General features: G+C 42.8%; 1 protein-coding gene across 14 annotated transcripts in view; it reads right to left on the bottom strand.

The window, feature by feature from the left end:
• Positions 1 to 26,723, bottom strand: part of sox6 (SRY-box transcription factor 6) — a 145,382-nt gene that overhangs the window by 80,833 nt on the left and 37,826 nt on the right. For 7 of the 14 annotated variants that reach the window (XM_033628437.2, XM_078175422.1, XM_078175431.1 and 4 more), the window contains exons 4-6: positions 24,793 to 24,828; positions 14,482 to 14,722; positions 10,583 to 10,793 (exon numbers count right to left, since the gene is read on the bottom strand). In XM_033628437.2, the coding sequence (XP_033484328.2) occupies positions 10,583 to 10,793; positions 14,482 to 14,722; positions 24,793 to 24,828 (488 nt within the window). The remainder of the gene's footprint in view (positions 1 to 10,582; positions 10,794 to 14,481; positions 14,723 to 24,792; positions 24,829 to 26,723) is intronic. The other 7 variants (XM_033628438.2, XM_033628442.2, XM_078175434.1 and 4 more) reach the window with 2 other exon arrangements.

Genomic DNA, 26,723 nt, shown 5'->3' with positions numbered 1-26,723 from the left:
CAATATAATGCATCAGGGAAACAAACAGTGGCTACTTTGATTAAATTCAGGAAGACCAAATAGTACATGTTTTATTAAAATGCAGCAAGATAAAACATTTATTTCCTGTGTGATTTTTTTTCCACACAATTACTTGTAATTTAATAATAAAAAGCTCAATAAAACCTTGATGCATTGTTGGTTAATTTATTATTTTTTACTATAGTAAAAGAGAGCAGGAAAGCAAAACATAAAGGCACAAGAGAGACAAAAGACAAAGGTATAGTGATAGTCTTTGATTGTGTGTGAGCATGTGTGTGTGTGGAAAAAGTAGATTTACTTGTGGAATCTCAGCCGACGCCGATCACGGGATCAAGACTGAACATTAGCAGGAAAAAATATGTGGACTTGATTTCAATTTATAATTTCCATTTGATGTTGGTAATCATTAGAGTCCACACACTGTAATAAATTATAATAATTTCACACAAAATTTAAATTACTGGGTACCTTGCATTGAAGAGATTTTTTTTTGGTTACCCTGCAATTTAACTGTCAGATATAAACTTGCCTGCTAATCAATGCTCGAAAACATTCACATTTATTCAACTATGTTAAATTAATAGATGTGTGAAGAAAATGTGGAGTACTGTGATCATGGCTGTTCAGTGTGATTTAGTAAATTAATGGGTGTCTGACTCTACAAGGACAAAAAGAGACTAATAGGATCCACATGAGTGCATTACAATTTGCAGTGAAACCAAGTGTCTGGTATAGACATCGAAACTTTATTTCATCATAAACGCTGGACGACGGCAATGCACTTCAGAGATTGAGCCATAAGATGAGATATTAAAGAAAAAGGCACAAATTACAAGAATAAGCTGAATGATATACTGTACGTTTGGTCATACAGCATACTGTAAATGTGTTGAATTTTGCTAAAGAGTGTGTGTGAACATCCTCCACCTGTGTATGACGTTCTGATTTCAGTTTAAATTAGAAATTTAAAGGCAGAAAAATTAAGATAACAACTTGAAGTGATGGTATTATTACTTTCTATTTTAACAGTTTGCCTTTCTCATTTTTTAATACTAATTAAAGTCATTTATTAAATCTCACAGCCAGCATTGTTTACTAAGATGTCAGAGTTCAGGATGCACACACACACACAAACACACACACACACACACACACTGCTTACTAGACTGTAAGACCAAAGGCCACTATTTTTAGATGTTTTTTGTTCTCTGAGAGGGGAAAAAAAGAGATGCAAGCACCCAACAAAACACTCACTATTCAAAATTTTCAAGAATTAAACGACATCGTTTTGTGGTCTTTTGTAACCGTGTGTCATCATCACATTTTTACAGCCTCGTAAACACAATTACTGCACAAATAAAATTAACAAGAAAGCTAAAAACATGAATATTTGTACACTTCACTGTTCTGATGCTTGCCTTGCCACTGGATAAAGAAATGATGAAGTAACCATAGCACTTCTAAAGGTTAGGCATTCCAACTCCGAGAAAGTCCCCATTCATTTGCCCACAGTTCACAAGTGTCTCAATGTGCTGTTGTTCAAGTTGGTTCGGCAACAATGGATGCTGTACTTTTCTTTTCAGTCGGCCCATTCCCTTTCTGTGGGATACAGAGCCATACGGACTGAGACCTGCTGGGCAAAGATGGAGAAATTTGCTTCTCATGAGCGACTGAGCTCATTGGTCCAGCTCACAACAGGGAAGCTAACAACAGGCTTACAGTATCGGCTTTGTCGAGCAGAGTGCCACCCACCCAGAGGAAAATGACAAAGAAGAAGGAAAGAGAAAGATGAGGTGTCCAGGGGGTGTAGTAAAAGTAATGTGATTGTATAGAGTCTAACGACCCACTTTCCTTTTTCCTGTATTATACTAATTAGGACAAGAATAGCAAAAAGTTTGCCATCATTGAGCTTCATGACGTGCAATTGACGACTTGGTCTTAAAGCATATTAACTACCCAACCGGTGCAGACTTAAAAATTATTCTGGAGGTACTTCCAAAGAGACATGACGTTCGTCAAATAATTATAATCATTGGCACTCAGGCTTTGCAGTGCAATAAAACACATTTCTATTCGTTTCTTGTGACATCCTCATTTCATCTCCTGGCGCATGTAATGTTATTGAACAAGGAGAAAGAAAAAGCATTGAGTGGGAGGAAACATCTGTGTCATCACTGCTGATTAAATAGTCTCTTTGTTCAAAAGGAAACCATCAAAGTTTTTATGCAAGACATCCATGCTTGCTGTTTGGGGCAAAAAAAACAATGCAAATATGTTGATAGGCTGCATCTACACTAGTTGTCATGTTTGCGTGTGTCGAGGCGGATCTTTTAGCTGGATGGCTGACGTACGTCTGACTTACAGAACAAGCCTGCAATGTGCTCTGAAATCATTAGCAGGCCACAGAGGCTGTCTGTGCCCAGGGTGTGAGTTACACTCACACTATTTTGATCCTTGGTCAGATGACACCGGCTCTTTTGTCAAGTTATGTGTGGAGAATGCTTGGGAGCTGAATGCCACAGCTAGGACAGTGATACTGAGCTGGCACACAAGTCTCCCTGTGTAACCCTACTGCAGGCATTCACACACACACACACACACACACACACACACACAGCAGGACACATGTGCCCTCCCTCTGCACCCCATCCCATTGTGGAATAGCCCCTGTTCTACCCATTTCTGACCGCCTCAGCCCCTCCTCCTCCACCATCCTGACTATATGCAGTTTGTCTGTGTACGCTCCTCTTCATATTACTTTTAGCTGAAAAACAAGGCTGTTATTTCCCAATTGTAGGCTTCACAGCCCAATGACAAATATAGTAGCATTAATGGCTTCTGCCTTCTTGTGTGTCAGCGTTTCATCATCTCTGTGCCCCTCCAAATACTGCAGTGTCACATAAAACACTCAGGCCATTGCAAACTGCTGCTGATTTAACAGCACTGAGGCTAATCTATTGTTTGTCCTAACAGCAAATATAAATATTTTACCCTTTCCCTAAAATGCTACTGCTAAAGAAGTGACGTCACTGACGAGACATACCTACAAAAAGTGTGTGGGTGTGTGAGTGTGTAAAGACAAACAAGCCTCTGTGCAACCCTGGCTGTGATTTGTCTCCCAGAGACACCCGTTTCCTCCTATCAAGGGGTTCCTGTGCAGCCAGTAAGCCAGGATCACAATGGGAGTTTTGTGCTGCATGGGTGCAGGGGGACACGCTCAACAGCTGAAACCCGGGAAGATGGCCCCTGGAATGCTCCACAGCAGTTGCTACTGTTGACTAATCGGAATATGAGAACTGGGGAAGGTGATCTTGAATGCAAAGAATGGCGCATTGAAGAAGCAGCTGCTTGTTTTGTCATCTGAATGACCAAGACAGCAGAAAGGGTTCCCGTTTTGAAAGGGGCAACAAAATCTATATCTTAGCTTGTGTAAAGTGAGACCTGTGTTGGCTCCCAAAGTCCTATGGGGACGTGCCTGTGTTATGTGAGGGCTCTGTTTTGGAACAGATAGTAAATACATAATTCAGCAGTGGACCAGACACTCTGTGCTCCCTATTCCCCTCATACAGCCACTCCATTTAGCCCTGGGCTCTGATCTCGGCCTGGCAGAGGAGCAACTTTGTCACTGGAGAGTAAGATGGGGTGGGAGACAAAAATCATAGGAGGAGGGGAAATGTTGATCTGGATCAGGTTGGGGTGTCAAGATGATAGGGAAAACATGGAAAAGGGAGGGGGGGAGGATAAAGAAAGGAAAAGAGGAAAAGCAAAAAAAAACTGGACAAGAAGGAAGAGGATGGGAAAGTGAAATTAGGGAGGAGCAAGGGGCAGGGTATCCTTTTTTTTTTGTGAAAGTTCACATGTCAGGCTGGCAGGCTGCCCGCGGCATACAGCCGAAAAATCTATTTAACGTCTGCTTCACAGGGTGACAAGAGGGTTGATTGGCAGAGAGCAGAGAGCCGCTTTTGATCATGTGTCCTAACAAGCGATTCCAGCTCATGTCTCTTCAGCCTGAACAGATCTACATTACCTATTCAAACAAAAGTGACAGACCAGAGCGCTGCTCCGCTGGGCTGGTGCACCACGCCACAGGCCAAGAGAGAACACACACACACATGAACGCACGCGCACATGCACAAGAGGGCTCCCACTCACATATACGGTATATGCAAGCGCGCACACAAAATTGTATCGGCTATGTGATCAAATAGACTGCTTGCATCAAGATAAGTAACTTGCTGAAATCATGTTGATGGAATAAACAACAGATTATTAAAGGAGGTGGGAACACGGTGCACAGAAGAGATGCTGTGACTGATGTGTGTCCTGGCAGGAGGGTCCTGGGCTAACGCTGTCCGGTAGGATGCTGCACTCAGTGAGAGGCAGCGTAGAGCTATGTGTGAAAAATGCCTCAAAATCTGCAACCAAGGCAACTGGATTTCCAGCCCTCATTGCATATGCATAGAGTCAGAGGCTCATGCTCAGATCATTATAACAAAGATTCCTATTAATTAGGTGGGATAAAGCAGAACCAGATGACATGGCAGCTGGGATGAGAGGAGAGGGGAGAAGGGAAGGAGGTGAAAGAGGAGGGGAGAAGGTGCATCAGTCTGTTTGGGGGGGGAGGGAAGGGCAGCTCTTTTTATATAATTTAATGTATAACACACACACTGCATCATACAAGATATACCTTTAGAAAACCTTTTTTTCACACTACATTCAAGCTAAATTTCCCAAAATAAATCTGTTGGTGTTATTAAGCACCTGCAACCAATTTCCAGCGAGCCGCCATGTGGAGTCAGCAGGGGCTGTGACACTGACGGGGGACAGTGTTACAACAGAGTCAAGAGTTCATCAGTGCTAATCAGACCACAGGCTTAGAGCTGATCCTATTCTCTTCCGAAGCTTTCACCCATCCCTGAATCTCATTACATGGCCTGTTGTAATAGAGGATAATGACCTGGGGCTACGCACACAATGCTGATCACTCCCCCACACTCAACCTACTATACAGTCATTACACAGTGATAATGCACAACCTCACTGGGGGGATTACACTTATAAATAGAGGAGAGGTGATAAAGTCAAAGTGAGAGAAAGAGAGGTATAAGTGACATCGCAGGAACACATACAGTACTCACATATGACCCTTGGGCCCAAACACAATTAGTGCACAGAGGCACAGTGTGTTGCACCGTTTCATGTCACAAGCAATAGTTAGGTTACCTGCCGCTGTAATCGCTAATCGCTAACGCTTTTCTCAGTAGCCATTAAATATCCTTCTACCTGAGATTAATAGGGGGTTGCAGTTAGGCTGAATGGTGGCATGGCTCCCTTTTGCTAAGCTAATTATCCATGGCTCTTTCAAAAGGCTCCAGGTGTTGAGTATTCTGCTTGAGCACCTACTGTATCCACTCTGACTGGTCTTAAAAGCCAAGTATTAAGGAAAGCATCATCTATGTGTGTGTACTTTAGTATTATTGCTATATTTGTGTGTCTGCTTGTCTGTTTTTCTCGATGAGAGCTGGAAAAAGGTTATTCATATTTATAGATTATAGCGAGAGACAATATGTGAAAGAAGTGTCCACTGTCAGTTTAACAGCTGTGTCAAATGTCCTCAGACCACACCTGTTCACTGGCTGTAAGGCCCTGCATTACATGCGGCGCTGTTTTCTCAACAGCATCCAGGAAACTGAGCTGTAATGGTGCACTGTGTTTCTGGATATCATGCGTATTGTAGTTTCAATAATGAAATGCTTTTGAAAGGCTGACTTCACAAATAAGAGACTGATAATCTGCAGGCTGTTCTCTTTCACTGTTCTCACTTGTATCTATAAAAAAATACTGCACTATAATTGGTATATAACACTTAAAATCGTGACCTATGCACTGCAGGCTTTTAGGAGCGAAGGAGGAAGTCAGGTGACAGAGTATAAAGATATCAAACTCCACACAGGGAGTTGATGGGACACAGGACTTTGACCCAGGAGACTGGTGCTCCTGTCCCGTGTGAAACCAAAAGACACGTGAAGTTATTTTAAATTACTTACGTATGTCACATCATGTCGTCACTTTATGTCAAGTATGTAACATTTCGTGGCTGACATTTAGTTCGCCCTATGTAAGCTGAGTCCTTTGCAACAGCCTGGGTTTGATTCCCTGCCCTTTGCTGTATGTCATCCCCCCCTATCTCCCACCTTTCCTGTCTCTCTACGGCTGTCCTATCAAAAAGATGCAAAATACGGCCAAAAACTAATCAAAAAGAAAAAGGTATATCACATTTCCTTAAGAACCTAACGTTTGGTTAAATACGTAACATGACAGCGCCCAACTATAATTCTTTCCCTCAACCTAACCTTAGCCGAATGGGTGCTAATTTGTTAAGATATCATATGAACCGTTGAATAAGGAAATATTGAACACGTAATGGTAAATGTTCTCATGGAACACAGCTCAGAAAAATAAGACCCTCATTTCAGCATGCCACTCAATACCACAAAGATGACAACACACACATAAGAGAGACACATAACTGCATCCAGTCCTGTGCTGGTTTTACTGGCAAGGATTCAACAAGTAGATACTGAGCCCAGGGACATCCCTAAAAGCAAAGACAGGAAGCTTAAACCCAATTACCCGTCCTTGTCTTGGGGGACGATCATAAAGACTCAACACAAAGTATTTTCTGTGTTGACTTGCACAGTATTGATTCATACTTTAGTGCATTATATAAAACTGTTCTAATTGCATGTGAATCAAATCAAGGTCACCTTGGGTTTTTATAATGGTGGCTATTTTTCTTTTTCCCCTAATACTTTACACTGACATTTTTAACTCTTGACAAGTGCTGTCTGGAGACTTATCCATAAATAATGCATTTACAATACCTAGTAAATAAACATGGGGCACAATCGTTAGCCCTGCTGGCAACTGGGCCTAATAGAGCTTTTACAGCAAAGGTGACTATTCAGCTAAATGCGGTGCTCGCTGCTGGGAGGACATTTTCATTCATTAGCACAGTCACAAGCACTTAAAGCACTTTAAGGACCAGAAATGGAGAGGAAGGGTAGAAGGATAGAGAGGGTGAAAGGGTACAAATATATAGAGATGGAAGGATGGAGGAGACACTGAGCGCTGCCTCTATTGTTATAATGTTTATAAGGTATCAGGGTCAATAAAGGAAACTGGCCAATATTTTTTTTTTTTGAATGGAGACATACAGTGTTATTGGAAGAAGTCCAAATGTGACTGCTTTATTCATTTATTTGCCAAGGTATTATATTTTCCTGGTAATTACTACTTAAAGGTCAGTTTAAAAAAATTGCCCACTTAACTCTCACCATTTGCGTACCATATTTTTAGTTAGACTTTTACTGAAAAGGTGAGCTATTTATTTCTATAAAACTGGAGGCCACTGGGATTTCATTTGTGGCTCTCACAGCAAAAAAATCGGATTCAAAAACTTCAGTAGTAATGGCCCTGATGCATGAAGCAGACAGTCAGCCATTGGTTAATGTTTGGCCGTTGGTGAGCGTCTGCCCCCCTAGTTTTTGCAGAGTGTCTCACACCACCAGCACTAGTTGGCGCTTGTTGCCTGTTTTTTTTTTTTTTGTTTTTTTTTACAGATTCAGCAAGTTGAATCGGCGGCAATGTCGGAGGGGCCAGTTGGTGAGTGAAGTCATTCTGATTGGCAGTTCAGCTCAGTGTGCAAAAAGTGAAACAGAAGTGAGGAAAGTAAACAAACAGCTAAAGTCAACAGGGTGTGACATCTAAACAAACTTGTTATATTAGCTTATATTATGTTTTTAATCCATTGAGGCAAAAACAATTCAGAACTGTTTGTGTTACTGTTCGCCAGCCCACAGCAAATTTGTGTTGTGTTATTAATGTGCTAACTGGCTAACTAGCATCTTGAATCCATCCTGTCAGTCTTCCAGTTCCCCTTTTTGAATGATGAACACAGACTATCGCCTCCTGCTGGTATGGAGAGTTATTTCCTCTCACGCAGGTGCAGAACGTTCGTCCTAGTTGGCCGCTGGCTGTAGGCTGTGTGGTGTGTTCAAGTGCAACTTTTTTACTGTGGCAATATGAGTCTGGGCTTTAAGAAGCACTGGAATAGCTCATTAAGACAGTCAACAATACTTGGAGACCATGTCCAGGATGCTGTTCAACCCAAAGCCTCCAACGTGATGTGTCACCATCATGTTTTTACATTCCACATATGAGCAGTGCACTATGTAAAAACTGCAGCACAGACCATTTGTTTTCCCTCTACACTTGAGGTCACTGTGTTTATCTTCAGTCCATTAGTACAATGAACTATCTTGACCAGACAAGGAAGCCCAGAGAAGAATGGTAGCAGATGGTTAAGAGTCTCTGAGGACCTCGGTGATCCCGACCAGGCAGGCACCGAAGCAGCAGAATTAGCCACAACAGTTGTCATGCTTAGATAAGCGATATATTTAGCTCATCTGTTGCTTGCGCCACATTAGCAGCATCATTAAGACAACAAATGCCTTCTCAAACCTTCTAGTGTGTTCTTTAATAGGTTAATCCTGCCCCTTTTCAATTTCCAACAGCGTCTCTCCGGAAACAAAGACATTTGATCAGGACTTCTCAAGGTTCCTGTGAGTTTTTCCTTTGTCAGTTTAAGAGTCCCTCTCCCTTCATTTTACAGTGATCACTGATCATCACCACTGAAGCTTCCTCAAGTGCCCTCAAGAACAGAGTATCCCTCAGTTCCTGCAGCTTGGGGACTGCATACTGAACTTTGTGAGGCTCTTGTCTTCTGCTGTGCTCCCTGCTCAGAAACTAATTTCCTTCAACAAGGGAGTTTATTTAGGTGGCAATGATACACAGCGCATGAGGCAGACCAAGTCTCTATTATTAACAGGAGATTAAAACAGCTGTATGGCACTCTAAAGCACCCTCTCCTCCCTGCGCTAACATACGGCCCTGGATTACAAGCTGCACTTGACCATTTAAATTACTGCAACAACCAGCCTTCACCAGCTGGGGCTCATTACCATAACGCTTGCCGTCGCTACAGAGAGCGCCGACAATCTTGCCATGAAAATCAACTCTGCTAGAAACAGGACACATATGAAATATATTCTTACCTCAGGGTAAAACAAAGAAGCAGTAACAACATTGCTTTTTTTTTTTTTTTTTTTTTTCTTACTAACCAGTATTTCTCTTGTGAGGCGCTGTGGGCACTCTCTTGTGTCCTGGATCAGCTCCAGATCTAAGACCAGCAAGAGTACTGCATATTTCTAATATTCATGTCTGTTAGTGTGACAGGAAACTAAAGCACTCAGAGGAAACCTCGTGAACACGGGGAAAACATAAAAACTCTTCACAGGCAAATGCATCTACTGTATTACAGTTTTATGAGTATTAATTGTGATATCCATAGAGGGCTTTTACCTTTGGATTTTTTGCCAAATTGCCAATATCAGCAGCCATTAGAAAATATAAAAGGCATTCATTACAATCTCCTGGTATGCTTATGTGCACAAGCATGATTTGTGTGTTTAAGGTTTCAAATACCTCTGGTCCTTTTTCTGTGATTCGATCCTTTTCACTAATCCAAACTTCTCGGTTTTCTAAATGATCTCCAATTTCCAGGTGTTCAGGTAAATGAGGATTGATTGTTCTGCCTTTTATCACCTAAACAACACCACAGATAATCAGTCCGCACATCAGGACGTGGCCAAATGATTATCCGGTGAGAGATCACCAAACGAACACTTAAAAAAGAAGTGGCAAATTATTTTTAGGCTAACAGAGGTCTAATTTATTCGTCTGATGAAGTGCTTAAGCTAAGAGCTCCCCAGACACTAAATGAGACACATGCATTCCCAAGGGGGTTTAACATTTGATTGGATGTAGTTATATTACTACAGCCCTAATTAAGAAGGGGGATGTGTTTCAGCAGCTCTTTCAAATATTTGTTTTTCCGCCATACTCTTGATAGACTGCAGGCTGTGGGAGGGAGAGCCGAGCAGGGTGAAACGGGGTGCAGATATGACATACTGTAGACCTAACAGTCTTATCACAGAAAACATTTTTTTTTCTCTTCTCTTCATGCAACTGTAGGAAAATAAAAACTCTGCGTTGAATAGGATGTGAGAAGGGCCTGGATTGTTTGTGTGTAGCAAACTTTGATGAATAACTGCGCTGAGTGAAAAGTGTTCTGTGTAGCGAAATAAAAAAGAGGTAATGTTCCTGGCATCAGGTCAGCACTATGAGTTTTATAGTCAAAGAGTTTGCCTTGGCACGGAAGAAGACCACACTTATGCTGAGGTGCACTGCCACACAGTCTTTGTCACATTGGAAGAGGTTCAGAACAAACTGGAAACAGCGTAACGTCAGTATTCCCAGCTTGTGTGTGCCCGCATGAGTGTTTTAGACGGAGAGATACACGAGAAAAGAGGTGGACAGTCAGGAAGCTAGAAAATTATGAGAAAAGAAAGAGGGAAAATTCAGGAAGATGAGGCGCACTTAGGAGGAAGAGGTATTGCTGCACCCATACACACACACACACACATACAGGGAGTCCTACCGTCTTGCTCTGTCTTTGTCATCTCCTCCAGTTTCTTCTGCTTCAGCGTGTCCACTACGTCTGCCAGGCTTCCTTTGCGGCGCTCCGGAGTTCCAAACGCTGATCCGCTCAGCAGGTCACTTCGCTCCCGGGCCCCCTCCTCCGGCTTGTGTGGGGAAGTGGAATTGTTCCGGAAGGAGTACAGGGAACATACTTTATTGCTGTCAGATTCCTGTAAGACAAACAAAAGTTGGGAGGGGTGGCAACAAGGGATGGGATTTGTATTAAATGATAAGTGTGTTTCTGTGTTCTGTCAGGGCTCCATTGAGCCTCTTTGACAGTTTTTCATTCAAATGCAGTGATTGCTACATTTTTGCAGCTCAGGGGCGATTTGGCCGTATCAAATAGCTCCTCTCTGGCTTTCATACAGCCGCTTCTGTGTCTTCAACAGAGCTGGCTTTGCAGGTAAATGAGATATGACAAGTGAAAAAAACTGAGATGAAATGATGAGGTACACTTTCATAGGGCATATCCATAATGTGCTCTTTACTTTTCATCTGCAGAGACTACACAGAGAAACCTCCCAACTGTAATTTCTCAAATTGCTTTTGAGTGTGCATTTGTGTTAGGGTGACTGCTGTGTAATTTGTTCATTTTCTAGTGGAGACCTATTCTCAGCTGAGTGCCTTGAGCCATCGTAAATCTGTGTCCTGTCTCGAGCTGTTGTTGTTTTTCAGTCCCACCTGTGTATGGTTTAGTATTTAACTAAGGGTCCTGTCTCTGGCTGACTGGCTGAGTGCTCCCTGTGCACAAACAGAGACATGAAGGAAATGGGGAGAAGAATGGGAGTGAGCTCCAGGGTAGGGGGAGAGAGGGAGAGAACACTCTGCACATGGGAGTGTGTAGTCAGCACACAGACCATGGCTGAGGGTTGCGTCTGACAGAAGGTGGTGTTAATTATGGTTTGTGGAGTCTGAGAAAGCAGAAGGTGGCTAAGCAGCCAGGAGTTTGCAGCCTTTAACGGGGGAACAGTTAGCTCTGATTTAAACTTTGGGCCTCGTAGCGAGGGAAATAAACGTGACACACGTTTTTATCCAACACATAGTGCAAGGCTATCATGGAAAAATGAGCTTTAATCAGCAGCAGTGTGATAACAGAATGTAAGACAGCAGCATGATAGAACCATGTCTGGAGCTGCTGACAATCGTAAATATATTTAAAAAAAAGTCAGGAATGTGGTGAAGGAACCTCGCCAGTGCCAATTTCTCATCCCTGCGTTGCATGTCGAGCTCCAGGCAGAGTTGCAGTGGTGTGTAGGGTGGTCTGGTACCAAGCGCCAGGGTGGCACGACCTACAGGCCTACTCTGCACCTCCCAGCCCTGTGTTGGATGATTATGCAGTGTGGCAGAGACAGTGGAGAGTGCTTGAGGGGAGTGGAGCAGTGCTGGGTTAATCAGCTGGCGCAGGTTCACGGCACAGCCCACACAGACGCATGGCACAGCAGTGGAGTCAGGTAATCAGCAAAGGCAACACTCTCATTCCTTTCGCCTTATGCCTTTCCCTTTTCTTCTCTCGGTCTCACCCTGTCGTCCTCCATTTTACCTTTCTCTCTTTGCGTCCTTCGTCTCACTCACTCTTTGAAGTGAAAGTGAGAATGACTGAAGGTGTTTGTTTTGTCTCTCCATCATTTAGAACTAATATGGCTCGACTTGTAATTGCCATTTTTGTAAATCACTTTGTAAACACAATTTTACAAAGGTGCTATACAAATCATAATTACTAGTATTCATAATTGATTGATTGGATGTTGGTTTTATTAATACTTTTATTCTTTCTCTTCAGCTTCCCATTTTAAAACTTGCTAAAATCTCCTGTTACTGTCAACACCAGAGCAATCCTTTGCCTGTCAATTACCTACACTGTCAGCATGCACACCCCAGCATCGTGAGTCTGCTACAGAGGTTGGATTTGTGTGTGTGTGTGTGTGTGTGTGTGTTTCGTGTGCATTGTGCTGCAATGCTGAGGTGTTGAGGGTCTCACTGGCCAACTGCAGAGCTCCTTCAGAGGCCCTCAGGGTCTCTTTACCATAGACCCGTCTGTCACAGACAACCACCTGCCTCACATGTCTATAACCCACAAGTGCCTGTGCTCTTCTTCGCTCCGCTCACATCAAAGCAGCTCCGCACTTAGAATGTACAGCGTCTGGCTGCAGATGTAGCTTATACACAAGAAAAACAACACACGTGCGCCGAGGACAAGACATGTTTCTTTAATAGCAGCAAGAATGCATCGTGACCTTCCATCAGTCGTGATGTGATTTTATGAGCCATTCGCATTATTAGAGGGAGAGTTAGGAGGTCCTCTGTTTAACCTAATAATAGCTGATGGTTTAGTGTTTGGCAGAGCTGCCGATCTAAAGACCCAGGATTCCCAGAGGTTTCATGGCATTAGGGAGTCACGGGATGGAGCTAGGGTTAGAATATCTGCAGAGCTTCTATGAATAACCCAGAAACAATAGGTGCTCACTGAGCCTTGATCTTGAATACCCAAGTGAAGACAGTAAGACATAGCTGCGCTTACATGGACAACGTTTGTTCAATCAGATTGAAATCATTCTGATTAGATATTCCCACTTAAAGGTTTACAAGGACGCTAAATAAAGTGATACGACAAGATGTGCGTTTACATGCGCCATAGCATTTAATTAGAATCTAGCCTCTTTGACTTGTGCAAAGTGGTTCCACCCAGTGTGAAGCATCTCATATGCTGTAAATATAACAGAAGAAGGTTTTCCCAGCTTTACTGAGAAAATTCAATTCATTCAATACATAAAGTGTAGAAGGAGAAGTGGTTCTGCCTTAGCACAGTTCAGTAGTACCTAAATAATGTAAGTGTAACCAAGGTTATTTTCTGTAGCTACAAATTACAGGTCTCCCCTAAACCAGTGGTTCCCAACTGTTGGGTTGTGGTCCAAAAGTGGGTCGCTAACATGTCAAGTAAGTAAAAAACACACTTTATTTTGAAGTGCAGTGAATTTCTGTCACAGAGCTCTTGTTTTGAAGTTCCATTTCCTGCTGTAGAATGAGTGACTAATAGAAAGCTACGTGAAAGAGACGGCAAGCTAGCTCGACGGCATGGCCAACCACACGTATGAGCTGAATGTATTAAACTGTGTGGACCTCGAACTAATGACTAAGTAGAAATTTGGACCTTGTGGTGGGACCAATTGGGAACCACTGCCCTAAACACCTCAAATGCAGACTATCAGTAGATGCTTTAAACATCTGATATTCAGGCCACTGCCACTGGTAGCCATAGATGACTGATATGTCCAGCGACTTCACAATACAGCCTGTAACAATGTAAGCTACTGTTTAAAAAAGAAAATCCCTTATGTATCAGAGCACTCACATGAGAACGTAGCACTCGTAGAGCGCTTAATATTTTTGAATTTATGAACAATTCCCTATCATAATCAGCAGCAGGAGGCATGTAGAAACTGCTGTTGTGGCTTATTGGTGCTCGCACCAGCGATGTCATCTAATATAACCTCCATGTGGAGCAAACACGCGCAGAAATATTTATTCCAACCAGAGAGAGAAGATCAGATTAAGTGTTTACATGGTTATTGGGTGCCAACCACCACCCCTCTCAACCTGATTAACAATTCCCTCCGATAAGGCTGGATGTCATTATATGAGGCATTTTTATTTTGATTGGGCTGTTAATTAGGGTCCATGTAAACACACCTAGTCTGGTAATCTCGTAGATTTGACATAGTTCTGCTTTACAAGGTTTCTTTAAAAAGAAACTTTTACTTCATCGTTTATGCTTCTGTTTCCCTTTTATTCCATCCTCACCACATCCCCATCAAATAAGAGTTAAAAGAGGTTTTATGTGTGTATGTTGACATGTCTCACCATGCGCTGTTGGGCTGACACCAGGCTGTCCCAGTCGCTTTCTGGCGGCACGCTGCTGAGCGGCTGCATTTCATCGGGATGGGCTTTTCCATGGAGCAGGCTGTGGAGGGGCAGCTGTGGGGTGCCATGGGCCTCGGCACTCTCCTCTTTCTCCCAAGACAAGTGCTCCTGACTCATGGCGTCATCCCCATCAACCACGGATGCGAAGGGAGACGTGGCTTGCTTGGAAGACATGACTCTGCTGTGGAGCAGGAAAAGCAGAACAGAGTCAAGAAAAGGAAACGATATCTTTCGCGGATCATCAAAAGTACGTGGAAAGGAATGCTGTTCCCTCAAGTATGTCATGGACGACTTGTAGTTGTGTTCAAGTGACTGTGCGTGGCTGTTACTGGGATTATAAGTGGTGCACCTGAGCAGATAATGCTGCATGGATTGAATGCTCCACCTGACTGTTGCCTGTGCCTGCTCTGGCCTGTGTTTGGAGCAAGCAGTGGGGTCCCTAATCCTAATGCAGATGGATGGCTTGATCTAGGGCTGGAACTGTGCCTGCTTGGGTCTTGGCCCAAACCCCAAGACAGTTACTCAGGCAGTAGGTCAGCCAGGCAGTGGGACTACCATCCAGATAAAAAGTAAAAACCTCACAAATAAGTTTACTCCTGGTATGCAGCGATGTTAAACAAGGTTCCTTTTTTTTCTGTAATATTATTATTTTTTTTATTATTGCTTAATTGATTTGATGTGGTTTTGTCCTTCAGGCATTTCCTCACCATCTTTGATTTAACTCAGAAGCAATCAAACACAAACAAAAACCCAGCCTTGTCTTCTTTTGTTTTCACTCGTCAAATTAGGAAATTATTAACATTTTGGTGTGACAGTGTTCCCTCGGGCCAACAAATCCCACTTAAGCAGCTTAAAAATCAAAAGCGAACAGTGGAGGACTAAATTCACAAATCTGTCACATGCTTTCATGAATATTACAGTGAAGAGTGTACTTGACATATCAGGTGCAAAGGAAACTCATGTTAATTCTAATTTAATTTTTTTTCCCCCCTCTTTTACAACCCAACTCTTTTTGGTGCGGAATTTATACAACCAATTCCGCTTTTTCTCACAATTAATGAGGCCGCACGCATGCTGTGTGCTACAATGAATGAAATTAAACACTGTGCCAGCAAATCTAATTATGCATTTGGTATTAAATTAAAAAGGGGATAATATGGCCTTCCTACTGATGTGAAGTGGAGAGAAGGAGCTGGAGCATATTTAACTCGTAATCCGCTTTTCCCTGAGCTGTTGTTCTGCTTATTTATTTTTTATTCCACAGGACGTTGACCATTACAACGAGGATGTGACTACATGGGGCTCAAGCTTCGCTAGAGGATGAGTGTGCGTATGTGCGTGTGAGAGGAAGGAGAAAGACAAATTGGGGGTGTGAGGTCTGTGTTTGTATGTGACAAAATGCTCAAGGTAGTTCTTGTACTACATTTGATCACTGATCACCATCTGCCCCGTTCTCCAGCTCTATCCACAGGGGTCAGTGTGACAGCACTTTAGTTCCACCCTCAGTTTGCCGGGGGGGCTCTCAAGGTTGAGACAGGCTGTGGGGCCATTGTGTCCTTGCGCTTTCTGCCGAGAGTCAGGCACTGAGAGATAGGGAAATATATGTTCCATTTATGAACAAGGTCTTTGAGTCTGACAGTTCTTGATCTTCCTCAGAGAAGTCGTTCGAATGTATTGTCCATGTGCACACTGCTGAACTTATATTGTCTGTGGATAATCTTGGCGAGATTATTTGTATAGCATCGCATAGTAATAAAAGGCAGTGCAAAAGTAACAGTGCAGATGCCATTGCTTAATAAATCAGAAAAGTTTTTAGTCTTGAGAGAAAGTTTGAAGTCGGAGAAGGCCTCCAAACTTCTGGACATTAATTTTAAATTAGTAGTGCAGAGAAATTAAAGGCTGCGTCACCATGTTTTGTTTTAACCCTCCAAACAGTAAGCAGACCAGCCACCTGCACTGATGCTGAAACAGATCGGACATAATTCTGAAACATGCATTAAGTGTTGTATCCAAATAAAACAGTCACTGTGCATTACCACACTCTGTCTAACTCTCGTTCACACACACTGGCACATAGTCACAGATCAACCTGGGCAGCGAAGGGGGACCTAAACAATGGCAGCCAAAGTTAATCTCATGTGTCTCAGCAGCTGTACAAACAAACCCAGTAAGTCAGGTAGATGGCAGGGCAGGAGTGCGAGACCCGTGCCTGACTGACTGCCTGTCTGCCTGCCTGCCTGCCTGCCTGCCTGTCTCTCCTCCAGTCTTTTAGCGCCTGGATGTGTTGTCAGCTGTGTCTTTAGTGGGACTCAGCCCTCAATTTTAATCAGCCATTAAATTGTTTCCTGTAATTATATCAAATAGAAAGTGATCTCAAAATTGGGTACTGTTAATTGAAAATCAAAAGTCAGAGCAAAGTTCAGAGCATGTGTGTAGAGGGGGCAGCAGCGGGGTTGGGGGGGTTGGAAGGGGAGGCGTGCATGTGTGTGTGAGTGTGTGTGTGTGTGTGTGTGTGTGTGTGTGTGTGTGTGTGCGTGCGTGGTGGGAGCCGATCAGGCACGCAGATTCTTGTGTATTTTTTATTCATGCACCCAAAAAGCCCGAGCCTCGAGAGCAACAAGCACCTCGTCCTCAATGGAGTGTGAGAGTGAAACAAAGCACTGCTTTTGTATTACACAGTAAATCAAGTGGTATTATTTTACCACTAAAATATTCAGTCTCTCAGGCACTTTTACTTTGGTCTCCAGCCATCAGTCAAACTGCTGAGGCGTGAGCGAGAGAAGGGGATAGAGGGAGAGAGAGAGAGAAAAGGAGAGAGGGAGCGATGGAGACTCCATCCTCCTGTAACATGTGTCTACAGCAATCTTGTTAAAGAATGCAACAGATCTGCGGCAGGCTCCATAACAGTATTTGTCAGCAGGAGTTAATAATTTATTAGCAGTGCTGGGAGGGCTGCGCTCAGGCAGCTTAAGAGTGCGGAGAACCCCCTCTGCCCCACCCCCACCTCCGACAAGCCCCATACAATACTACCTCATATTATTGAAAGGGAAAAGGGCAAGTGCGGCAGTAATTCTCTGAAAATATCTGAGGGCAACCATACGGTATTTTATTCCTCATATTTGGAGCGGGGATCACACAGCGCTGAGATCTAAAGGGGTTTGTGTGCAATAGATCAGCAAAGACGCGACAAAGACATTTGATGAGGAGCAAAATAAGGAGAATTCAGCTGAACGTGGGTACCACTGATGCATGTAGAATGTGATCATATTTTCTCATAGAACCACACTGTGAACAGTCTTAGCCTCCGTGCTCACAAAACAGCCCTGTTTGTACAACTATAGTGTATTCTTGCTGTTGAAATAACTTTAACAACATTAATAATTGAATCAGTTTCTCTGCAAAATAAGCCCAAAATGTGCATTAACATACTAAACAGTGCAAATGTGGTGAACTGGAGAGGTAGCTCATGAATCCTTGACAAGCTGCCCTCCCTCATGCCTGATTACACAACAACAATGGACAACTAACAAACCAAAGTGATCAATAAGTGCATGAAATGCTGCCTTCCTGCTGTCTTTCCCAAAGACAAAGCCCCAGTGACTTTGAGGAGTCGAGGCAGAGACGAGGGAGGGTCAGCTAGAAAAGAGAACTGGCCTAAATATAGCTGACAATATTGCGCACATTTGAAGGATTAGGACTTAAGTTCTCCAGCCGCGGGCTCATATGGCCTGGAATGCTTTGAGTCATGAATTGTTCCCCGCGATAATGTTTCATCATCGTGCAAAACAACCCCTGCTTAATTGGTGAGTATTAGAGGAGTGTTGTGCACTGCTCATCTAAGGGGGTCTTGTGACTGAGGGGCCATGTGTCCTCGGCTATCCCATTTCCCCTTTCATCGTAAAAGGGTCTGACTGACTTTCACCCGCTGTATCTGCTCTGTCACACTGTTTACCTTTTATAGACAATGGTGATAAGTAACTCCACACCGTCTCCCCAACCCGCCCACATGCCCACTTGTGTGTCTCGCTACTGGTGTCTTGCACCTTTGGGTTTTGATCCCACACCTTCTTCCTTTTACATGTTATCAGCAGACAAAAGGAGAGAAGATCAAATCAATTATTAAACACAAAAAGGCTGTTTTTAAAAACTGGGATGGGAGAGCAGATGATATCAGATAAAAGGCTTTAACTTTCTATGTGACTGTCTTTAATCAGTGCACAGCATGCATGTGCATATAAACACAAATAATTAAAAAATAAGAAACACTAAGACGTACAAAATATATTTATTTATTTATTTATTTAAGTAAAGGTAAATTTAACTGTTTCAATTTGCCAATCATGTTAAAGCATAGAACACTTGAGGTGTCTGACAATGTTGTTACCTTTGAAATGTAACAGGTTACAGATTACTAGTTACCCAAATGGAACTATTCTAATTACTAGTAATGTAACTTGATTTCTTTTTGATTACGTTTTTAATCTCTAGAAAGAAGGCACTCCTGCAAGACAAAAAGATGCAAACAACAGAATGAATGTTAAATTCTACAAATAAACCTTTCATAGAAGAGAATATATTTATATGTAATTTGTAATCAGCGATCTCCGTAACCCAGACTGATTGCATTTATTTTGTAATTTCACTACTTGTAACTAGTTACTCCCTGACACCGTTGACTGACTGCATGAAATCTTTTAATAGAGCCAATTAACAAAAGGTGCTATGGCAAATATGTGCACCAAACTAAGCAGTCATTGTTAAAATAATTAAATAAATAATTAAAGATAAATTAAAAAATAAAACATATGTGAGATTATTTGATTAAATCAGCCTCCAAATAAAAGCAGCAACCTTGAAAATAAGTTGTATAATCACCATAGTTATCTTCTAAAGTGAAGTAGCTAAAGAAAATAGTTTGGGGGCGTTAAACCATGTGTGTGTGTGTGCGCACTGGTGTGTGTGTGAGAAAAAGAAAGTCAGAGAGAGAGAAAATCATCTGTGTGTTTCCCTTCAGGGGTTCCTCCTGTTCTAACAGGTGTCGTGGTAGGGTTCCTCTGGGTTCTTCACCTGCCATAATGAGATATTACTACCTGACAGCTCCCAGCTGGAGGAGCATTGACACGGAATCCACCGTTTAGCACAATTAAATTATCACCCTCCATTGTGATTGTGCCATGCTGTGCAGCAGCCAGGTTTCTGGATACATAATCAACTCGTAACACAGGCTGTATACTGCACACAGTTAGCCTCTTTTTTCCACACACACACACTCACACTTCGACGCAGAGTGTGCGCGCACATACATGTTGCCTTTCCTATTATTTCTGCAGCTTTAAAAACACATAATCAGAAAAAGAGATAGCCACAACTATTTTTCAGTCTGCGATTCAGTAATTGATTTAAGTCTCCTAAACCTCAGTCGACAAAGTAATTACAGATAATGATGTTAAAATATAGTAAATGGTTGGGAAAATACAGATTTTCCAACAAGGTAACCTACTGTACAGTGACTGGAGAGTTGTCTAAATGAATTTGTTTAAATTGTTCTTCCATTATTGTTGACCTTCCCTTGCAAAAAGTCAACTCAATTACAGCGGCACTTCATCCTCACTTCACACTCTCTCCTGATGCCTTCTCTATTAGAAACTGCCACGGTTACCACAGCTAAAATCCACACTCAAATGATAGCCACCCAGAGCAAATTAAGCAAGCCACCTGAAGTGCACACTTTACATATTGAGCAGAGCATTGATAATTACTTTGCAGGGTAAATTATTTGCAATAATATGCTGCTAGAGGAACTGCCTTGTATCTCACTTTAAACACTTGTGCAGCTGCCATGACAGCATGGTTGGTGTCCTTGCCCCCCACGCAAGGCAAAGGCAGATGCAGGTGTGAGAGTGCTTAAGTGTCCCTGTCTGTCTACTCGGAAAGGGTCGATGAGCACTCACACACTGAATCCCTCGTTGCCCCCTCCTCCACCTCCTCCTCCTTCTCCTTAGGTCCCCTGTGCCATTGGCCCTTTTCCTGATCCCAGGACACACGCTCAGAGCTGGATGGCATAACAGCCTCTCAGTTCCCCAGGACACACACAAGTTCACTCATGCGTATGCTTTCACAAATGAAGGATGGTCATCCAAAAACATTCACTGCTGGCCCTTTTTTCCTGGACTCGCATCATTCTTTAACAGAAATTATCCACTAGACGAAGAGCACACTGGATGTTGTGGTTCAGACACTTAGAGAAACACACACACACACACACACACACACACACACACACACACCAGAAGACAACTAACAGTAGCCTGACGACAACTTCAGCAACTCCTTCACCAGACAAACTGTCTCCCTGCCTGAGAGGCTTTAAAAAAGAGCACTGAGACAAGAAAAGCGTCTTGTTGTTTTACCTCTCTTTCTTTCTTTTACTTTCTCTTTTTCAGTGGGCCTGCTGGGGGATGGAGTTCCCAAAGAGCCCTCTGTTGCTGCTGCTGCACTTAAGCAAACCTCACAGCGAGTCAAGCCATCAACCAACACAACCCTATTTGCTGAGCAACAGTGGAGCTTTGTGGCTTGCCTCATAGTTGACAGTAAGTTATGAGCCCTTTGTGAGCAGGAGAAGGAAAACAGAGATCGGAATTTGGCAGGAACATAATAATACAGAAATCTCCTGTTCATGGAACCTGAAATTTTCATGGAAACAATCGAGCATTGTTGAAGGAAAGAAAAGCAACGGTGACAGATGAAATATAGAGTGGGGCCCCCTTTTTGTTAAACAGTAAACAAAGCGCTATTCAGGCCAGGTCCATTCTGTCATTTATAAAGATAACTTCTTCTGTGCGCTGGAGAGTTTGCAGCAAATGGCTGCACTTCAACAAATCGAGTGTAACATCTCTCACAGTCGCCAGAGAAGTGAGTTGAGGAGCTGGCTGGGGGGTGCCAAACACAAGTGAAGGGACGCATCCCAAGTTACCAAAGAGATGCACAATACATCTATAGGGAGCATAGAAATCTCAAAAAGGACGGGAAGTTAGAAAGGAGAAAGCAAGGCCTTTGAGAAAAAAAATAGACTTTTGGCCAAATACTCAAGGACAATAGCTAATTATGAAGGAGAAATTTTGCAGGGAGCAGTAAAAGCATGGGCACTACTGACCGTGAATGGTTTATGAAAGTAGGAGGGGGGTTTATTGTACTGTATGGCGGGGGAACTATGGGCCTCAGTCTTTGGTCTTGCCATCATGAGGTCATCATTGGCAACTTAAGTGCCCAGCAGAGCTGGGGTTGGTACAACTGCCGTTGGTTTTGGACATCTGGAATGTCGACACACAGTGGCCCACTTTCTCCGTCGCTATCGACGTTTCTTTTTTTCTCCTGATGTAGAATGCTTCACAAGTCCTGGTCACCAAATTGGCAAATTTGAAATGTCTACAGAAAAGAAAAGCAATTTTGTTCTCTTTCATTTTCAACTCATAAAAAAGATTTCTGTAGCTAGGGGAAAAAATGAGGAAATTACCTTCAGCACGGTTATAATTAAGCTGCTGTATTCTTATTCTAGGGGCTGTGAGGACAACAGCTCATTAGCTACAGTGAGACCCACCTCTAATTCTTAAGGGTTTTTTTTTTCCTTTTCTGCTATTCTTTTTCTCTTTCTGAATAAATTAATGGTATTCATTGAGCGCTCTCACACAAGGGAAGGCACACAAATGTGTCTCCCCTTGTGACAACTGGACTTCTTTTCCCTCTTTGTCTTTGGGCCCTTGTGTGTTTTTTTTAAGGACTGTGAGAAGAAGGGCTGGGATAGAACCGGGGAAGGGGGGGTGAGAGTAGCCACGTTTCATGTGACACGTCAATTGGAAAATCAAAACAGGGGTAGTTCATTTGCTCCACCCAGATGAGGCCATCTAGTAGAGCCATGATGAATAGGGGTCAGGCAAGCCACACCTCAAAGATTTATGATTAAGGCTTATTATGTTGGGAAACTGACATTGATTGCTGATTTAAACCACTGAAACCAATTAATTTGCCAGTGCTGAATAGAAAGCATGGTCAACAGTGTGTGTCATTCTGACAGGTTCAACAGGAAGAAGCCGAGCAAAAGTGAAGGTCTAAATGAATGGCTGGCACTGGGCCCTGTTTGGATGTGGTTAAAAGTTACCATGAGTGATTGACAGCTGATACAAAAAAGAGAGAAAAAATGAGATCTGAGGAGCAAAAGCAGAAACCCCAGCCACTGATCTGAGTAATTGCCCAAAAATTTGGTTCACAGAAGACATGTACAAGCTGCTGTTTTAGCAATGCTAAGATGGTTTCATTCATGGGCTGGCACTGAGAAAACCTGAGTAAATGAATGTGAAACATAGCCCTAATAAAATCAGAGAGCTGACAGACATGGTTGAACAGAAAAATGTGCTGTATTTCCAGTTCGGGGAAGCGGGCACTGTAGTGGATTAGATGCTGACTAAAACTAAAAATGCTTTAACCATGCGTCTGACCCTTATGCTGTGCTTCTGCTCTTCTCTGCATTTGTTCAAAACGATGCACAAAAAGAAGCCGGAGCTGCAAGTAATATACCCACCACAATCTATTACCCAAGTGATTTTTGTGCTGTGTTCACACAACAAACACCACATTATGTTGGGTTGCATGTTATGTTTCTCTGTGGTCGCCGGGGAAGCTTGTTTTGTTTACTAATACCTTTTCCTCTGTGTTAGTTTCTCCTTTATTCTTTCGCTGGCTCGCACAGAGGACACATGCATCATGACAGTGCTTCAAAATGAAATCATTAACTAAATTGCTTTCTTAAAAAGCCACAAGTGTGCGGCAGGATTTGTGTGTGTGTTTGGCTGCGGGCCACGGGCCTCTGGTTCCCAGGCAGCCTCTGCCCCGGCTCTGTTGTGGTTCCCTGCCACCACACTCATTATGCTCAGCCTCAGCACAGCACGGTGCAGGGCTGCGGCTCGCCTCGCCTCACTCACTGGGCTAGTAGGAAATAATCTGGTAATCTCAAACTACTCCTCCATTTCAACTGGGGCCCCATTCACACAAAGAGAGCCTTTGTCCTGAGACATTTATGACCACCCTTTGAATCTCAATCAGGGAATCAATCAAAAACACATTAAACAAATATGGTTTTATATTTGATGTTGAAAGCTTAAAGGAAACTTTCTGTAGAGCTGACCTAGGATTTTATACGCCAGTGGTATCAAACAACAATCCCTGCTGTGCCTTCTCAGAATGCTCACAAACTTAAAATAACGATGGAAAATATCCATATGAGCTCGTCAGAAAATTAATGAAAAACAACTGTGAAATTTACACATCAAGAAAATGCACACATAAGTCTTATGTAACAAAAATAAAACTTTTTGGAAGCGATCAATCTGCCTGTGATAGATTTCAATAAACAAAGCAAGCAGATTGGAAGGCAAATAGGGAGTGAAGGCCACACAAATATTTGATAAGAAGATAGGGACTGTAACTGAGCTGTATGACAGGGTAGCTGAAGACCCCACCTACTTACACACACCCACACACACACACACACACACCTAACCCTCAACCCTGACTGTCTGTCTGCTCTGCGCTGAGCTGAAGGTAGCAGATGTGTCTTTCACAGCCTGTAGAGTGTGTAACCAATCTGCAAACAATAGCTGGAACTTGACAAAGGTCGTTGCACTTGCAGCACACTCTTTACAGTAAAGGGCAGTCAAATCCCACTGGCCACTTAGGTAAACCATACCCTTTAGTTTTTTTTTACTTTACAGACCAGGGAACAGGAGTTTATCATTCAATACAAGCCGTAAATTGTGTCTCCACTATAATGCTATTTGAGCTCCGGCGTAAGCCGTTTAACAAAGTTTAAGTCACCTTTTTGACCTCATGTTAAGCTAACAGTTGGTGTAAACACGTTCAATCCTATTAACGTATTAATATACATGGGACGGGTAAAGTGCCACAGTGCCGTGTGCTCAAATCCTGCTCTGAGTCTTAATTACAACAGACAGCCATGACAGTGAAAAAGATCCAGCAGCAGCCATGCTCTCTAATACCTGCCACTGTGACCGCAGGATGTGGGGCAACAAAAGATTTTCAGAAGATGCCAGATTAGTGCAGCCTTTGTTTTAATACTGTTTCAAGCTAATTTAATGATTTTCAGTTCAGTGGCTACAAAGATATTTAAAGGTGAAATTAAAAAACTGTACATGAGGGACACATATGGCTGAAGTCACAATGTGGAAAAGATTTTCTTACCAAGAAGTGGTGTCAGGTGTGTGTAGCCAAGGTGAACTGGTCCCATCGTGATAGAAAAAAGGCAACAACAACAAAAAAAAAAGTTTTCTTCAGATGTAAAAAGGGAATCAAATTACATCATATCCAAAAGTGACAGGGTGAAAAATAAAGGTGACTGTTCATCATCAGCAAGTTACAGCATGTGTAATTCTAGAGACTTAAATAGACTAGCAGGGAGCCAGTAATGGCCAATCATAGGAGAGGTGGTGGCAGACAGAAGATGTTTTGCATGAATTAATCAACTAGTTGGGTGTGGTCGAAAAGCTATGCGTGGGTGCAAAATATATGGCATGATATACCAGCAATATTATAAAACTTGACTCAAAGTGGCAAGTGAGACAAAAAATGCAGACAGAGTGGAAAGGACAGAAATACGCATACACAAGATTGAAAGCACAAAGGAGAGCTTCAGTATCTTTTCTGCTGCTAGGTGAAAGGGTGGTCTATCACTCACGTCCCCCATGTCTCCTCTCTTGCTTCACATTTTGATATTTGCATTGTCTCTCAGTTTAAAGCAAAGTATGATGTGTCTTTGTCCTCTGGGGCCACACATTAGACGGCCACCAGTCTGCGCCTCAAGAGCATTTCCACCGTGTGAAGTATGTGTCAACATATTAAACAAATCTTAAAATATAAACCTCTCTCCATCAGTTAAATAGGTCACAATGTAATTAATCTACATTTGATTTGCTTATTACATGCCTGTCTGAGATTGTGTTGTGCAGAGTTTGTGCAGTCTATAAACCCTCCTCCTCTCTGGTGTCAGCAGGGCAGCCGTCCAGCATCAGCCTGGCATATCAGCTATAAATGGCAGCTACATCACTACAAGCTCGGGGCTAAAAATACAGGACTCGGTTTCTTCCGTTTCCCTGTATTCTCAATTGTGTGTGTGAAACTTTAGCTGAGCAACCCTGTAAGACCAGCTTTATGTGGAAAAAAAAAAGAGTATTGCTTTTGGACCTGTTGAAGAGCGAGTAACAAATCCCCAGTATTTTGACAGCAAAATACAAAAAATTATAGCATGAGAGACCTTTTCCTCTTTGCTTGTGTGCCAGGTTTTAAGAAAGCTCTCTAAAAGCTATCAAAAGTTTCAAAATTTCCCACAACCCCCTCCTGTGGGTGTGCCTGTAAAGTGCTTCACTCCCCTCTCTCGAAAAGCTCTAAGGGATTGCATCATGGGACGGGGTGTAAAACGATGGTAGCAACATACTGTAACATGGGGGAAATACCTCATGTTGGTTGATTCATAAACACCTTGTGCACTGGCTGGCTGGCCTCTCAGACTGGTCTGTGCTTTGCTGGTTGTAATGGTAGATCTGACTGTGCCCAGTGCCAAGTCCCTACACTGGCCTGAGTGCTGTTTAGGAGCACGCACACGCACACGCACACTAACACACACACACAGAGTCACACAGATTATAGCGTGACTCTGTTTTAATTGAGTCTCAGCCTTTGTGGTGTCTGTTATCTCTGACTAATAGCATACATTGGCCCTCTCTCATTATCAGAGTGGGTCTTTATCAGAGACCCTTGTTTGATACAGTTAGAGTTGATGCATTATGAACCGCACACCAAGAGTCAGCAGCGATCTGCATATTCAATAACTTCCGTAATTATATGCGCAATTCATCAGATGGGATGTGATTGCAGGGGAAGTGGGATAGAGTGGAATAGAGAGGAGCAGAGAGGTCTGATTCCTGGAGGACTAAAGTCTAATCACAAAACTAACATGATAATTGAAATCTAAATTGAAAGGCTTAGCTCTCTGGGAGAGTATGTCAGACGTGGAGTGTAGAGGCGCTAGTGAGAGTGAAATAGAGGGAGAGAAAGAGTGGCAGGAAAAATAAGATTTAAACTGTGCGTGTAATACACAAGCCGCTAACAATACACAC

This window comes from Epinephelus lanceolatus, chromosome 2 (assembly GCF_041903045.1).
Source record: "Epinephelus lanceolatus isolate andai-2023 chromosome 2, ASM4190304v1, whole genome shotgun sequence".
Lineage (NCBI taxonomy): Eukaryota > Metazoa > Chordata > Actinopteri > Perciformes > Serranidae > Epinephelus > Epinephelus lanceolatus.
Note: the sequence above shows the minus strand (reverse complement) of the source record. Positions and strands in the feature narration are given on the sequence as shown.